The 19,091-nt window shown below is 32.1% G+C and overlaps 1 protein-coding gene across 2 annotated transcripts in view; it reads left to right on the top strand.

Moving 5' to 3' along the window:
* The window catches only part of gphnb (gephyrin b), a 103,669-nt gene that overhangs the window by 27,432 nt on the left and 57,146 nt on the right, over positions 1 to 19,091 (top strand). For both annotated transcript variants that reach the window (XM_067383309.1, XM_067383310.1), the window contains exon 2: positions 7,878 to 7,956. In XM_067383309.1, coding sequence (XP_067239410.1) covers positions 7,878 to 7,956 — 79 coding nt within the window. The remainder of the gene's footprint in view (positions 1 to 7,877; positions 7,957 to 19,091) is intronic.

Genomic DNA, 19,091 nt, shown 5'->3' on the forward strand with positions numbered 1-19,091 from the left:
ACAGTTATTTTTTTTTTTTTTGGTTTTTTTTTTCTCCATAATTTTTAATCACCTTTTTGGCTTTGCTATAGTTTAATTAAATGGTCCAGTTTGGCAAATGCATTTCAAAAGAACAAATATTCCATGTATCTTTTAAATTCTTAATTATTTTTTTTTTTAATTCAATTAAATTCAGCATATTGTTCATTATTTTCTAAATCCCTCCAGCAGGAGTTATTCTTCATATCAGTGTCACTGTTTATCCCTGAAACGCCTCCATTGTAGTCTTGAGTTTTCTTCCAGGAACGATCGCAATATTCCTCATTTAAATAATTCCCGCATATGTAGAACAAGGGGCGGGGCCTGGTTGAGTTAGTTAGTAGTGTGTTGAAACTCATGGTTATGGTAAGGGGCGGGACATTTCCACACTCGAAGCGTTTGGCCAATCATAACACACTGCTCCAGCCGACCAATCAGAGCACAGTGTGCTTTTCAGAAGGAGGGGCTTCATAGAGACAGGAACTAAAGCGTTACTGACAGACTGGGAAGAGAGGAGCTGCAACAATGGAGAATATGAGAAAAATAATGTGTTTTTTGAAAAAACAAAAACAAAATCAAGACTTTGAAAAAGGTCCTCCATAAATGGCCCTTGATGTGCATAATCATTTTTAAAAGTACAAATATTCCATCTAGTCTATATTAATATGAGGTTATAAAAGCTGCATGCACGATTATCAAATTATCATTTACACTATATGTCATTTTTAAAATACATGCAGCTTTAAACATAAAGTTGGCGAAAAGATTTGAACGGTGCATGTCATAGTGTGTGTTTAGTCCTCAGTAGTTTATGCATGTGAGCAGCGACGTGATGCTTATTATTGTGTGTTTAATAAGAGCGTTTTTGGGTGCGTGTTTGATAGCTGCTGCGATCCCTCTGCAGACCCCATCGCTGTTTCTCTCAGAATGAACAAGGTTGCTAAGATACGCTGGGCTTATATTAGATTATCTTATCTGCTGTTACTATATTTTCCCCAGCACCGTGAAACCTTTATTAATTTGGAAATTTACCCAGCTGCGGAATTAAGAAGCTGCTATGTGTACAGCAACGCTCTCTCTCTCTCTCTCTCTCTGCTGGACTGCTGGGAGCTTCATCCAGAACTCCCTCAGGTTTAATGTCGGCCCCTCCTTTGTACAAAGGCTGGGTTGATAAACAGCAGTAAGCCGCTGTAATCTTCATCCCAGGGGCCTCTGGATCATTTGATACCCCACTAACCAATAAGACATGCAGGCAAACAAAGCAGTGATGTCATCTCCTGCAAAGACCATTGGTGGAGAGCTGAGGCCGTAACCCTCGCGTTAATTACATCGAGCTGCTCGGGGTGCTATGGGGAACAAAACCTTGGAAAATGGTCCCGAAGGTATAAATATGTCCTCATAATTAAAGCACAGGAGGTCACGTTAATGTATTTTATCTGAAAATATTAAAAATTTGTTGCGATTGCCTTGTTGTTTTATGGCACTGTGCATAATTAACTGTTTTGAAGTTAATTTAACACATGTAATAGTTCATGTTATTACATCAACTGTATTACATTTTTTAAATAGTGTTTTTAAGTGTACATGCATGTATGTATTTAACAAAAATATTTATTTATATATAAAATATTTGTATTTATATATATAACAAATTCTATATATAATCTAAAGTTATTTTGTTTTTTTGTTTTTTTAAATATGTCTGTATAGTTTTTATTATTTTTTGTTAATTACTTTTGATCTATTTTACTTATTTTAATACTTAAAGTTAAACTAAATAAAAATGAGAATTGGTGCCTTGGCAACTATCTGAAATGTAATAAGTTACATTTTTTATATTATATTATATTATATTATATTATATTATATTATATTATATTATATTATATTATATTATATTATATTATATTATATTATATTATATTATATTATATTATATTATATTATGTTAATTATTTTATTTGAGTTAACATTTATTTTGTTTCAACAAAAATGTTTTTTTATTATTTTAGTTTTACTTAACGTTTTAGTAATTTTGTTCTGTGAAAGTGAAAAATGTTGCCTTGGCAATCAACTGAAATATATTAATATTACATTATTTTTACTTCAAGATAAACTAAACAAAATTAGAAATGTTTCCTGGGCAACTAGCTCTAATAAAATTAGTTATTATTGGTATAAGTTGAAATATATATATATATATATATATATATATATATATATATATATATATATATATATATATATATATATATATATATAATTTTTTTTTTTTTTTTATTAAAAAAATAACAATTTTAAAAATACAATAAGTTAAAATATTGTAATATTTTTATTTTATTTTAGTTCATGTTTATTGCTTCAAATCACGGAAACATTTTTTTTTTTTATGGTTTTAGTTTTAACAAAAAAAATTACCAAAAAATATGCATAGTATGCTATTACGAATACAGCCGATATCATGGTAACCTTTTCCATCTTCAAGGCGCCGCTTTAAAATATCACTGTTATCCTATGGATTCTTCATGCACTGTATTTGGTCAGGAACAAAAGGATGTAAGAACCTCATTTGGGATTCTGTCACCTTGTAACTGCAGTGGAGAGAAAGCCATTGTTCGTCCATTTTCTCGTTGTTTCCTGCTCTCCCGCAGGATTACTTGTCATTGGGGTCTTTTGCGGGGGCATTTGTATAATATGCTTTCTTGCTCTGGGTTCAGCATTGATTAATTAATCCATTCCTAATTATCTCATTGAGAGCTTCGATCGGCTCATTTCCTGTTGGCTTTGGTGTTGTTTGCTGATCATGTTTCCCTCACCTGAGAGCATGCATCACACTCAGTAAACGCAGAGACTCCTGGAGGAAACGTGAGAACTAATGAGACGTGACCTCGTGAAAAATTAGCATGATGCAATTAACAGCAGTCTGACATAATACATGCAAACAAACATTTGCTTATTTCCGGTGTGACAGACAGATTCAAGGTGTTTGTCTATGCAAAATTTGCTGCAGTGATTTGTGTGTTACTGATGCTTTTAGTGTGTTTTAGTGTGTTCTGCTTATTGTCATTAATATGATCAATACTAATAATTAGAGCTGCACGATTCATTGAAATAAAGCTGAAAACTGAGAAGCTATAAGGGTTCCCTGCAAATGTTCATCAAAATAAAAGTTTGATGGTTTAAAGTTTGAAAATTAAGGATTTAAGACGGCCATAAATAACTGTTGTAACAAAAAATAGTTACTAGATTTTATTAATTTAGTAATTAGTAATAGTTCTTAATTAGTTTTTATTTAATGATTTTTATGTAGTAATAATTATTATTATTATTAGTAGTAGTAGTAGTATTGTTATTATTAATATTATTATTGGCATAAGAATAATAATAAAAAATGCATGAATATGAATATTATTATTATTATTATCATCAGTATAATGATAGTTATTACTATTATTATTATTATTATTGGAATAATTTTTATTCATTTATTTATTTATAATTAGTATAATGATAGTAATAGACAGCAATATTATTATTATTATTATTATTGGAATAATAAAGATTATAATAATAATTATTATTATGTGTATTATAATAATAATACAAAGTATTATTATTATCATTATTATTAGTATAATAATGATTAAAAATATATTATCATTGGTATAATGATAGTAATAGACAGTATTACTATTATTATTATTATTATTATTATTATAGGTATAATAATAGCAATAGACAATACTATTATTATAATTATTATTATTATTATTATTATTATTATTATTATTGGTATAATATTTATTTATAATTGGTATAATGATAGTAATAGATAGTAATATTATTATTATTATTATTATTATTAATATTAATATTAATAATATTATTATTATTATTATTATTATTATTATTATTATTGGTATAATAATGATTATACAAATTATTAACATTGGTAAAATGATAGTAATAGACAGTATTACTATTATTATTATTATTATTATTATGGGTATAATAATAGCAATAGACAATATTATTATTCATAGTAATAGACAGTAATATTGAAATAATAACAATAATTTATTATTATTATTATTATTATTATTATTATTATTATTATTATTATAGGTATAATAGTAATATTTATTATTATTATTATTATTGGAATAATATTTATTTATAATTGGTATAATGATAGTAATAGACAGTAATATTATTATTATTATTAATATTATTATGGGTGTAATAATAGCAATAGACAATATTATTATTATTATTCATAGTAATAGACAGTAATATTGAAATAATAACAATAATTTATTATTATTATTATTATTATAGGTATAATAGTAATATTTATTATTATTATTATTATTGGAATAATATTTATTTATAATTGGTATAATGATAGTAATAGACGGTAATATTATTATTATTATTATTATTATTATTATTATTATTATTATTATTGGTATTATAATGATTAAAAAAATGATTAACCTTGGTAAAATGATAGTAATAGACAGTATTACTATTATTATTATTATTATTATTATTATGGGTATAATAATAGCAATAGACAATATTATTATTAATATTCATAGTAATAGACAGTAATATTATTATTAATAATAATATTTGGTATATTATTGGTATAATAATGATAATAAAAAGTAATTATTATTATTAGTAGTAGTAGTAATATTGGAATAATAACAATAATTTATTATTATTATTATTATTATTATTGTTATTATTATTGTTATTATTATTATTTTGTGTGCAGCAATTGTGCAGGAATTTTTTACAAAATTTTGAAATCACAATTAGATTTTTTTTCCCAAAAATTGAGCGACCCTAGAAATAATGATGCTTGACAACATTAATAAATATTAATAATTGTGTTATTCAAAAAAGATCCAAATTTCTTCAGCTTGTATGTTCTCCTGCTAGAGGAAATAACAATTTTTTGGAGTAGCTTATTACTCATACTATTAAAGCATTATGTAGTATGTGTACTGTGTGAAATTGCACTTTTCAGGCTCTAGTCGTGGTATCGAAGTACATGTGATGTGTTAAGTGTACTTACTATGAAGCATTGCACTGTGTCCTCATTCAGACTGATAACAGCAGCTCTCCCCAATCAGGACAGATGAGGGTCAGGTCAAAGGTCACATGCTCCATCTTGTCCCTGTTGCAGTACAGATGGAGAAGCAGCAGGAATGCGTTTACTGCAGCATTCGCATCGGGCCTCTGGACCTGTTCCCTGTCCTGGAGCCATACTTAACTAAATCCAAACCAGCATGCTCTGATTACTAATTTGACATTTAGCTGATGCTTTTAATCCTAAGAAACTTACACCCTGTCCCAACCAGGCACACTTTGTCTGTTCACACTGAAAGTAGAAAAGTTGTGCCATTGTTTAGAATGTTTTTATGCTACTGTTAAAAGTTTATAGTCGGTAGATTTTTTTAAAGTTTTTGAAAGTCTCTTCTGCTCACTAAGGCTGCTTTTATATGATCAAAAATACAGTAAAAATACCCCAAGTGGAGAAACCATGACTGTGCAAACCAGAGAATAGAGTAAATCAGATCAGATATCCATCAGCTTTATTGAGCTCTATACGCTGGAACGACCAACAAAAGCAGGAAACATGTTCTCTCTCTTCTTCTGTATCTCGTCTTTCTCTATCTTGCACTGGCTGCATTAACATTCCTTTGAAGCCTGATTCCAGTGCAGATCTTCATCTTTATCTGTCTCTCTTGATCTCGTGTTTGAACTGCTCTCTTTAGCTCGGCGTATCGCTGTAGTCATGATGATCCAGGATACTCTTTACTCCATGTGTAATCTTTAAACCTAACATGAAACCAAACTGTACTTCATCTTTCTTTCTTCATTCTTATTGAGAAGGATTCAGAGCATGTTGTGTTATGTGTTTCCCGCATTGAATGAAACTGACCTCAGAACAGATCACATGTGTTTGAGCTGTTACACAAAAACCAAAATAGCTTTTCTCTCTTTTTTTTTTGCCTGTATATATGTTTCTGTTCTCCTGATCATGTGATGGTGCATCACCTCTCGAGGGAGCTCTCTGATTCTGACAGCTCTCTCTCACACTATATCACGCTTTGCTAGTGTCATATTGACAGTGAACACAATGATGACTCATGAATGCTTGCTGTTATTGGATACAGAAGTTGCATGTGTGTGTATGTGAATTTCATTTATTTATTCATTCAGTAGTATCCCCATAGTAAATAGTAAAACAAAGCTCTGTAAGATATTGTTAATTACTTATATTATTATTATTATTATTATTATTATTATTATTATTATTATTATTATTATTATTATTATATACTTATTATTATTAATAAGGTATTTTGTTTTATTTTACTAGTTTTTCCAATCAAATTAATAAAATGTTTTTTGAGTTTGATATCCATTTTCAAAAGAAAGCAGAAACTAAATGTCATTTCTGATTTAACAAAAAGATTGTGTTTATGTGCATTTTTTATTTTATTATTTGTTTTTTGGGATGGGTGGGTAATTTACACAGGAAAATCTGATAAATCAGATTTCAATAAAATTAATTTCTGTGCAATGTTTTTAATTATTTGAATGAACCCACAATGTATGTAATTTCTACAATAAGACAAGTTTGTGTGTGTATATATATATATATATATATATATATATATATATATATATATATATATATATATATATATATATATGGAAAAAAAATAAATAAATAAATAAATAAATAAAAATAATAATATATATATATATATATATATATATATATATATATATATATATATATATATATATATATATATATATATATATATATATATATATTATTAATATTATTATTATTATTATTTTTTTTTTTTTTTTTTTTTTTTTTCCAATTTACTACTTACCAATCTTTGGAAGTCAGGGAAGTTAATACAATCTTAAAAAGTTATGGACCATTTATATTGATAGCTTTAAGCTTTAAAACATTTTGTTGGTTATAAATTTGAGTGTGATATCCAGAGAATACATTTTAGAAATGTTTTTAAAAGAAAACAGAAACTAAAGGTAGATTCTAATGTAACAAAAAGCAATTACATTTGATAAATGTGTTATTTATGTGTATTTTTTATTTGATTTTATTTGTATTATTTGGGATGTAGTATCTCTAGTTCAATTTACACATGAAAATCTGATCTCTGAGAGATATGAATTATTTAAATGAATTATTTATATACCTAGTTATGCTTAACTTTAAAATATATTGTTGGGTAGATTTTTTTAAGCACAAACTAAAGGTCATTTCTGATGGAACAAAAAGTTAGTACATTTGATAAAAGATTGACAACTATTTTGGTTTCATATTAGTCACCTAAATAGAGTCTGAAATATGGTGGGTTGTTGTATTTAGCTGTATTTTTTTTTTTTTTTTTATCAAAAATACAGTACAAATTGTGAAATATTATTGCAATTTAAAATAACTATTTTCTATGTGAATATATACTAAACTGTAATTTATTCCTGTGATTCAAAGCTGAATTTTTAGCATCATTACTCCAGTCTTCAGTGTCACATGATCCTTCAGAAATCATTCTAATATGATGATTTGCTCAAGAAACATTTATGATCATTATCAATGTTTACTGACACTTTTGATCAATATAAAGCATAAAAGTTTGAATAAAAGTATTAATTTCTTTATGTTTGAATGCATACCTCATGTGTTTAGTAGATCTGCACACTGAATGAACACTATAATGTTTATCTGTAATTCTCGCTTTATTTAAACAGCATTTATAACCTTCTCTCATCTCATGTATATCTCTGTGTTTGTGTTGCAGTAAGTGACAGCTGCTTTCGCAATCTCGCTGAGGACCGCAGCGGGGTCAACCTCAAAGATCTTGTGCACGACCCTTCCTTGTGAGTAACCTCCACAAAAAATACACACACACATTTTTACTTAATAGATTTCCCCTGATGCTTTTTGAGTTATTTAAATCTTGTTTTCAAATATTTGTAGTACTGTAACGTGCTGAATGACTTCAGTGGCTTGTTAGCTTCATTGCTCATATAATTAGACATTCATGTCATGCTAATCACTTGAATGCTTGTCAGGAGTTCAGGCTGTTAAACAGTTTTACATGCAGAACATGTGGTTGCATTGAACCCTTGATGGATATTAATGTCAGAACGACTCACTGTCAGTGTCTCACTGCGCTTTAATGAAGTGTCATTGTACATGAATGAAATGTGCGTGATGCATATCAAACAGTGCAACCACATCAGATACACACAGAAAATGTCTTCATTTTAATGGGTAACAAGCATTTATTTTACTATTATTTAAAGGTACACTGCCAGGAATTTACAGGATTAAAGAGTATTATTTTACAATAAATTACTGTAGTGAGAAATTTACAGTGAAATGCTTGCATGCTGGGTCATTTTAGTACGCATTACTGATAATCAACAGCAGAATGATATAATTTACTGTGAATTCATATTATAAAATTATCTTTAACCATGCCACTGTAAGAAATTATATGGTTCAGTACTGTAATTGTTTTGAAGTCGCCATAATGCCGATCAGTGTTCTGTTTGCTTGGGATCTTGGACCTTGTATATTCATATTCAAATTTCTGCTCTAGCCAAGTCAGAAGTGTGAAAAGCATTTGTTAAAACAATGACAAGCTAGAATATAAAATAAGCTGATTTTCAGGTAGTCAAACTATACTATTATTAGCGTTATTTCAGCATTAAGATTTACCAGTATCTTCTTTCAAATTCATAATTGTTTGTTGATGGATATTTCACAATAGTAAAGCAGCTGCTGAGATTTATCTTTGGCAGGTGTGACATCACATATAACACAATATTTATTGTTCAAAATCACTTACATTTCAGTACACCTACAGTTCAGTACATTTGCGTTACAGTGCAATTAAACGTCATTTTTTGAAGCTGCTTTCACTTCTGCAATAATCTGCTGAAAAATAATTTTATTATTAGAAATAACAGTATTATATTAGACATGATTTTCCACATATTTGCAGCTGTGCTCCTCTTATCAAGTATTTATTTTACTTTATTTAATTTTTGTTGTTGTTTTCATTTAATTTGGTTTAGATTAAACACTATAAAAATGATTTGTAACTAAAATAAAGTTCATTAGAGGATAAGAAAATACTTTTTTTCACAGTGTTACTTGCCATTTCTTTGTAATAATTTGTGAAAATTACCAGGAATTTGGTGAAAATTGGCTCAAAGTTAAGTTTTTTGCAGCATTAAACACATTTATGCAGTATTTTCATTCAGAGATTTAGGGAAGGACTCATTTTTAATCCATCACAGTTTTATTGGATTGTGAAAAATATGTTATTATTGGCTATTGTATTTTTCTTTCCATTCTTGGTTGCTTCAGCAGAAAACAAAAGTCATTTAAGACAGAGTTATTATTTTTTGAGAAAAATTATTTTTCTTTAGAATAAACAATAGGACTGCAGAGACATGTATTAAAGGAATATTTCACCCAAAAATGAAGGTGTTGTTTTGAACCTGTATGACTTTCTTCTATGGGAAACAAAAGTAGTTCATATGATTTGTGCACCATATTTTACGTCATATGATAATGTTGTGAGTGGAACAGACTGAAATTTAAGTCATTGTATATTGAAAATCTTTCTCTCTGTTTGGAATATTGTGCACAAGTCATATGACTAATTTCATGTTGCTTTTTTGAACCTTTGAAACAGTTATTATGAACTGCTCATTCTGAGTGTGAGAAAGAAAGTCATACGGCTTCAGAATGACATGATGGTAGAATATAGATTTTTTTGGGGACACTATCCCTTTAAGACAACTGACAACACTCACTTGTAATGAATTCAGGAGGAAGTGTTTGGATGAGCTGTCAGGTGAAATAGAAACCCAGGTGGTTTTGGGGAGAGCGAGATGACAGACAGACGCGGCGGGACGACACAGATGAAGCGGATGTGTGTTAAGTGTGAACGCCGCAGGATAGACGGGCTCGTTGCCGCTCTGTTGTCCTCACGCGACTGCAGTTGTAACATCCGCTGTCAGTTGTGCTATTTGGTGGCACTAAAAATAGCCAGTGAATAAACCAGATCAGTGACGTGTGGCTCGTCTTACACTGACCCTTGTTAGAAAGCCAGGCAGAGAGAGTTCAGCTGACCTTGGGCATGCTGGGATAGTTTGTTGAGAAAATTAAATCCCATCCCATCTGCATGAATCTCATTTTTCATCTAAAAATCTAAAGAAAGAAAATGAGAATTCATATTTTGCATAATTGAATTGGATTTGTAAGACCAATAAGATATTTTGCAGTTATTACATTTAAAGGAAGGGTAGGCAATTTTATATATATATCAGAGGTCGCGTTAACCGAATATTTTCCGTCATTGACAGAATTTTTTTGCAGTGACGGAAAAATCTGAAGGCCGTCCATCATTTTGACAGATTACTGAGGCTGAACTTGTAACTGTAATTCCCACCCCAGTGTGGCAGCAGAGCACGAGTTCAGTCTCCAGAATAAAATGAAAATTATGCGTTTGATTACACACAGGTGAGCACCCAATTTAAGTCCATTTTATAATAATAAAGTTATAATACTTATACTTACATTATTAAATGGTTTGTTTTGTTGCTGACTATCAAGTTTATGGTCAACGAATGGCTTTTCTGAGGTACAAACCCGATTCCAAAAAAGTTGGGACACTGTACAAATTGTGAATGAAAACAGAATACAATGATGTGGAAGTTTCAAATTTCAATATTTTATTCAGAATAGAACATAGATGACTTATCAAATGTTTAAACTGAGAAAATGTATAATTTTAAATGAAAAATAAGTTGATTTTAAATTTCATGTCATCAACACATTTCAAAAAAAGTTGGGACAAGGCCATGTTTACCACTGTGTGGCATCCCCTCTTCTTTTTATAACAGTCTGCAAACGTCTGGGGACTGAGGAGACAAGTTGCTCAAGTTTAGGAATAGGAATGTTGTCCCATTCTTGTCTAATACAGGCTTCTAGTTGCTCAACTGTCTTAGGTCTTCTTTGTTGCATCTTCCTCTTTATGATGCGCCAAATGTTTTCTATGGGTGAAAGATCTGGACTGCAGGCTGGCCATTTCAGTACCCGGATCCTTCTTCTACGCAGCCATGATGTTGTAATTGATGCAGTATGTGGTCTGGCATCGTCATGTTGGAAAATGCAAGGTCTTCCCTGAAAGAGACGACGTCTAGATGGGAGCATATGTTGTTCTAGAACTTGGATATACCTTTCAGCATTGATGGTGCCTTTCCAGATGTGTAAGCTGCCCATGCCACATGCACTCATGCAACCCCATACCATCAGAGATGCAGGCTTCTGAACTGAGCGCTGATAACAACTTGGGTTGTTCTTGTCCTCTTTAGTCTGGATGACATGGCGTCCCAGTTTTCCAAAATGAACTTCAGATTTTGATTCGTCTGACCACAGAACAGTTTTCCACTTTGCCACAGTCCATTTTAAATGAGCCTTGGCCCAGAGAAAACGCCTGTGCTTCTGGATCATGTTTAGATATGGCTTCTTTTTTGACCTATAGAGTTTTAGCCAGCAACGGCGAATGGCACGGTGGATTGTGTTCACTGACAATGTTTTCTGGAAGTATTCCTGAGCCCATGTTGTGATTTCCATTACAGTAGCATTCCTGTATGTGATGCAGTGCCGTCTAAGGGCCCGAAGATCACGGGCATCCAGTATGGTTTTCCGGCCTTGACCCTTACGCACAGAGATTGTTCCAGATTCTCTGAATCTTTGGATGATATTATGCACTGTAGATGATGATAACTTCAAACTCTTTGCAATTTTTCTCTGAGAAACTCCTTTGTGATATTGCTCCAGTATTTTTGGCCGCAGCATTGTGGGAATTGGTGATCCTCTGCCCATCTTGACTTCTGAGAGACACTGCCACTCTGAGAGGCTCTTTTTATACCCAATCATGTCGCCAATTGACCTAATAAGTTGCAAATTGGTCCTCCAGATGTTCCTTATATGTACATTTAACTTTTCCGGCCTCTTATTGCTACCTGTCCCAACTTTTTTGGAATGTGTAGCTCTCATGAAATCCAAAATGAGCCAATATTTGGCATGATATTTCAAAATGTCTCACTTTCAACATTTGATATGTTATTTATATTCTATTGTGAATAAAATATAAGTTTATGAGATTTGTAAATTATTGCATTCCTTATTTATTCACAATTTGTACAGTGTCCCAACTTTTTTGGAATCGGGTTTGTATAATGTTATGTATGTGACATTGTTTCCAACTCTGATTGAACTGATTAAGACGTGATACAGATTTCGGTAAGCTACTGTAACTTCCAACATATTTTCTGATGTTCATTCATGTTTATTTCTTTCTGTAAAGTAGTAAAGAGGAAGGGATGATCGTGTTCAGTCACAATCCACGACAACTGTTCAAGATGAAAACTGAGAAGTGACGCACAGTCTTTGTACAACTTTATTTTCATAATATAAATAAATGTATAGCCTAGGCCCATTTGCTTATCCCGTAAGCTCGTGAATAAAAATGAAAATGTGGACGAAAAAAGAAACTATTAAACGTCTTATCATTAAAATCTAAAAATGAAAAATGACAGGCAATAATTGATGGTGGACAGAGCGAAAATCTAACGCGACCTCTGATATATAAACACTTTTTGTTATACTGGTTGAAACTCTTTCCACATACTGATAGCAATCAATAATAGAAGTGGTCTAAATTTTAAAATGTACATATATCTTCTGTGGAAGTCTCAGGCCCAAAAAATGTTCGTCCAATCATTGAATTTGGTCCAAATGCAATGATAAGATGTCCTTCCCTCCTGTCATCGTATGTATTTCCATACCTCCACGCATCAGCGCGTTCCATGCAGCTATGCAGCGTTGTAGACAGACGTCAGTCACCAAGTGCCACAAACAAACAACAGCCAACTTTTACAGTTCCTTCTGAACCAAAACAACAAGCTTGTGCTGCGTTCACGCCGTGTTGTGATCGTACTTACAAGATGACAACCCATGACATTCCCGTGAGTTGTTCACGTCCTCAGACTCGGATTTATACGTTTCTATGTCAATGCTATCAACGCTGAAATGAATCTGCAGCAGGTATTACAAGAGCTCTGTAAGCTGTTTACATTCATTATTTTTGTAATGTTATGTGCTTTGAAACACTGGGTAATTTAACACCATCTCTCGTGACGCTTTGCAGACTTCATGTGTTTCTGTCTTTCTGTGTTTTTACTGTTATATAGTAGGGGGTGCTATTACACATCTTCTAAAAGAGTACTGAATCTCCTGATGCAGAATGTAGTTATATATATATATATATATGTAATAGGGTCATTGACGAATAAGGTTTTTAGAAGTGTAAAAAAAACAATGGAGTATAATTAAGTTGTATTAAGTGTTAATAATGAGATTATGTGGTTTTTATAATAAATTAAACTGCTTGTGTCATTTTTTTAATAAGATGGACAAAATTTGTCACCAAATTTTGACACTTTTGGTTATACCAAATTATGATATTATCAAACAATGCTAACAGGCTGATATCTAGCTAGCTAGCAAAATGACAATCAAACATTTTATATTTAATACAAGTTTTTAAAATATTACAACATTTTCCATGTTTTATAGCGGTTGCACCGAATGACCTGATGTTTCGGGACATGCGTATGATCAAGTGAAAACATGAATTTTTCAAATAGATAAAAGAGAGTTAGTTACTTTGCTTCAGGACCATGTGGTCCTTTGCAGGTGTCTGAATGATGTCACATCCTGTCACATGATATTGACCACATGACTTGATCATGACATTTTGACACTTTAAAATCTTTAAAATACCTTTATATGTAGCAAAATATAATTTACAAAACCTTTTGGATTCAATAAAAGAGATCTAGTTGTACTACCTTACATACTTTGGATGTCATATCTTTATTTTATTTTCTCGTTTTTTTTTTTTTTATTATTATTATTAAGGCCTTTGGACAAAAAAATGACCCGTCACATCATTGACCTAATATATAATTATACATATGTGACTATATGCATATGTAAAATAACGCAATCACCAGCAGTAAACAACATATAAACCAAAACTGCCTAATGTTACTGAATGAATTGTCGATCCGGGATGAGCTTTTAGGACTGTGAAGCTTTGGGGGTGTTGATGGACTCGATTTACTATGTTTTGATCATCGTTCTGAATCTGATCCAGATGTAGTCTTTGACAAAAACTTGATTTTCTCAGCTTTTTGCTCAAAATGTTGCTTTTTTTATTAAACTTATGCACATTCAAGTGTTGATAAAAAAAGAATGCATGAAGCTAGAAAAAAACAGGTTGTTTTTGTTTAAAGACAGATGCTCTGTTCTTTCTTTTGATTTATTGCATGTTCAGATAATATATACAACAAAATATTCTTGGGGCCATCAAATTTTTGTGAAAATGATCAAAAACGCTGGCAGTGGCTGGCAACTTTAAAAACAAAACAAAAAACACTGGTGGGTAAAGAGTTAAACACATTTACCTTTCAGTAAAATCTTTGTTTATTAATGAAATTTTAAACATGATTTGCAATTTCCCTATAATTAAGTACATTTTTATTAAATTCTCAAAAAAGTAATACTTTTGTTATTAATGAAATGTTAAATTGCATGTTTTGCACTTATCGTATAATTGAATATTTTTATTGCATTCTCAAAAGTGTCATATTTTTGTTTATTAATGAAATGTTAAAGTGCTCAAGCATGTTTTGCACTTATCATATAATTAAACACATTTTTAATAAATTTTTATTACATTTTCATAATAGAAATATTTTTGTTTCTTAATAAAAAGGGTAAATTCCTCAAACATGGTTTGCACTTATATTCAATATTCAACGACCCATCCATACTTCCGATGTTAAACGTGTGAGTGTTTTCAGGTAGTGTCCCAGCTAGGGTCCCTGCGTCCTCCAGCAGAGCTTTAAAGTGCGCCGAAAGCCGTCATTCAGCACAAAGGTGCTCCATTATTAATTAAATCACAGCAGCAGATGGCCTTGGTTTGGGAGCCCATCCAGAAGTGAAGCAGGCCCGTAAAGCTGGGTCACAGATGTGTGCAGCGGGATGCGTTCTCCTCCTCTGGCACACGCGCTCCGTCTTTCTTTATTCATACCCCGAAGAACACGGCGAGGCCAGGAATGATGTTTTTAAGTGTGGCAGGGTCCGTATGACAGCAGGGTTCGATTAAACAGTCATAACTCTTCCATTAGAAAGAAAAAGACTCGGCCAACGATTCTGGCAGAGAAAAGTGCAACTGTTAAACCGTGCCAGAAATATCGCTGGAATCCTGTCGGGAGGATGTCAGTCCCTCGAAATGTTTTAGAGCTTTTGTTTTTTTCATTAAAGGCACTTTTTCTAGACATTTCTATAAATGGACTTATTAACATGTAGCATGTTGTTTCCGTCCCGCTGGTCACAATGGCTAGTTGCCAGTGTTCACAATATCATACTACCATAATACCACAGACTTCCCAATAAAAAGTATTTTTAAAATATCACTAATTGGAAAAAAGTCATGGATTTATCATTTATAGGTCAAAAACTATGGGATCTAGTTAACTATTTAGTATATAGTATGCATGGAATACCTTGATTTGCCAAAATGCGTAGTATTCAACAAAGCATACTTGCTGAATTCAAAAAAGCATGTTATTCTTATTGTATCTCTACAATTACTGTTCAAAAGTTTGAGGTCAGTACGTTTTTTTAGTGTTTTTGAAAGTAGTCTCTTCTGCTCACCGAGGTTGCATTTATTTGATCAATAATACTGTAAAAATTGTGAAATATTATTACAATTTAAAATAATTCGTTTCTATGTGAATATATGTTAAAATGTAATTTATTTCTGTGATCAAAGCTGAATTTTCAGCATCATTACTCCAGTCTTCAGTGTCACATGATCCTTCAGAAATCATTCTAATATGAATATACATTTTTTCAGGATTCTTTGATGAATAGGAAGTTCAAACGAACAGCATTTATTTGAAACAGAAATCTTTTGCAATATTATAAATGTCTTTTACTGTCACTTTTAATCAATTTAATGCATCCTTGCTGAATAAAAGTATTAATTTAAAAGAAAAATGACTGACCAAAACCTTTTGAATGGTAGTGTATGTAGCAGAAAAAAACATTATGCTATTCTAAATTCATCCACTTTGTATCCAATAATGCAGTTCAACTGACCTCCTCTTTGCAGTTTTCTTGGCTCATTATTATTTGTTGACAATGCCAAAAGATAAGACATGTTAACATCATTTGGACACATTTTTTATAAAAGTTGATAGTATGCACTGTATAGTGTGCAGTATGTAGTAAGCTGTGTGCTAGTGTTGTCAAAATTACCTTCTTCGATACCAAATCGATACTGAAAATTAAAAAAAAATTGAGCGCTGTTGAGCGGATTCGTAAAAACCTCTGATTGGCCATTGTGTTCACACACTCAACAGATATGTCTGTGATTGGCTACAATAGCCGCTTTTCCATGGTTAGGGCAGTGCAAGCCAGGGCTTTCAACGGGCCGGGCCTGTAGCACCGAGCCCAAAATCATTCTGCGTTTCCACCATCAGGCCAGAAGCTCCGCAGCACTTCAGTAAAACCCGCCCGTAACACGCCTCTCTGGAACAACGTCACACAAACCCATCATTTCACCAACAAATGGAAGTTTTATCGGAAAACTAAACAGAAAGAAATCACTGGAAAGTAACAAGATCGCAATCAAACGAACATGATAAAAGCGGCCGTTTGTTGGCATTTTTGTTGTTTACTTAAAGATTTAAAACATAAGCATTGATGCAATAAGTGATACATTCATCATAATGAATTAGTTTGTGTCAAGATTGCACATTAGTCACAGAAATAAAGTGGATTTACCGTTATTTCACAAAAGAAAGTGAGTTTCAAACTCCATTGTTTCCTCCTTCTTATATAAATCTCATTTATTTAAAAGACCTCCAAAGAACAGGCGAATCTCAACATAACACCGACTGTTACGTAACAGATGGGGTGTATGCCCCCAATATTTGCATATGCCAGCCCATGATGTTCCCAACATTATGAAAGGCATTACATGTCTGGATCTGTGCACAGCCGAATCATCAGACTAGGTAAGCAAGCAAGAACAATAGCGAAAAATGGCAGATGGAGCGATAATAACTGACATGATCCATGATATCATGATATTTTTAGTGATATTTGTGAATTGTCTTTCTAAATGTTAGCATGTTGCTAATGTACTGTTAAATGTGGTTAAAGTTACCATCGTTTCTTACTGTATTCACGGAGACAAGAGCCGTTGCTATTTTCATTATTAAACACTTGCAGTCTGTATAATTCATAAACACAACTTCATTCTTTATAAATCTCTCCAACAGTGTAGCATTAGCCGTTAGCCACGGAGCACTATCACATCATTCAGAATCAAATGTAAACATCCAAATAAACACTATACTTACATGATCCGAGGCTGCATGACCAACACTTTGTAAAGATCCATTTTGAGGGTTATATTAGCTGTGTGAACTTTGTTTATGCACTGTTTAACGCAAGCACAAGCTCCGTGTGCGGAGAGAGTTAGCATTTAAAGGGGCCGCAGCCTGAATCGGCGCATTTCTAATTATGTCCCAAAATAGGCAGTTAAAAAAATTTGGGGTATTTTGAGCTGAAACTTCACAGACACATTCAGGGGACACCTTAGACTTATATTACATCTTGTGAAAAAAACGTTCGATGGCACCTTTAAGTACTGATTAGTATCGAAGTCTGTACTTTTGACGACACTACTGTGCACTGGCGTTCCATTCTGAACCTCTTTCTCTTCCTCTGTGATTTGGTTTCCTCCTCACTTCCTGTCCGCTCATCTATATTTACTCTAGAACCACTGGAAATGATTTTAGTCCCATAATATTTTATTTTTTAGACCAGCACACTCCAGTACAAATGATTTTCTTACTCTGACACTCTCCACTTGGAGTTTCGCAAAACAATTTAGCTCAATCAGATTTAACCAAATTATTTGAATTGCATCAAAACCTTGAAACCTTTTGCGCAATGATTAAAAAATCTCTGACTGATGTCTGTATTAGCAACATAAAACTGGGTTGTATGATAAAAAAAAGTCACCATACGGTTCAAATATGGCATGTCCAGATGTGTTTTTCTCCTTTTTGGAGCTTAAAAAGTTTGCCTGAATTGAGAGTGAATATTTATTTATAGGGTGAACTATACTGTACATTTAAAGCACAGGTATCTCACATTGAGCAGAATAATCCTCAGGCACGTTCTGTTGTTCATTAAATGAGTTTTCCACATGTTCCACACTGTGTCCAAACCGTGTGTCTACAGTCTAGCATCACAAATGCTCTGAAACACACACACTGAGAGAGAGAGAGAGAGACGCTGCCACCAGAGGCTGTAGTCTGAAGTGGTTTCCTTGGAAACGGAAGAAAAGATCCCAAGTTATTTGCTATCAGTATAATGTTATTTATGCAAAGAGTGAAGCCAATAACACTCAAGGGTTACTGTGTTTTACCTGACAGGTGTGACTGTTGCTCTGCATACTGAAGGGGAAAGTATGTCCTACAGAATAAACCGTGTCATATATTTAAATGGAAATAAAATGCGTTTGTGTTGAAAGAAAAGTTTTCAATTTGTTATATAGATACAGACGTACTCTATATTCTCTAAACTTTCTTTAGAGATTTTGGGGACATCAAAGTAAAATATCTAAAGTCCTAAATATCCTCAGATGACCATCACCTGTGAAGAGACGGCGCCAGCTCCTGCGAGGACTTCAGGAGACGCAATCATCTAGATCAACATTCACATTGCACAATCTCTATATCCTAATTTATTGTTAATGTAATTCATTTTCCAGGAGCTCATTACTTCTACCTTCAGTTAAACTGCTAACAGTGATTGTAATTACATAAAGTATATTATT

This window comes from Chanodichthys erythropterus, chromosome 4 (assembly GCF_024489055.1).
Source record: "Chanodichthys erythropterus isolate Z2021 chromosome 4, ASM2448905v1, whole genome shotgun sequence".
NCBI classification, from domain to species: Eukaryota; Metazoa; Chordata; class Actinopteri; order Cypriniformes; family Xenocyprididae; genus Chanodichthys; species Chanodichthys erythropterus.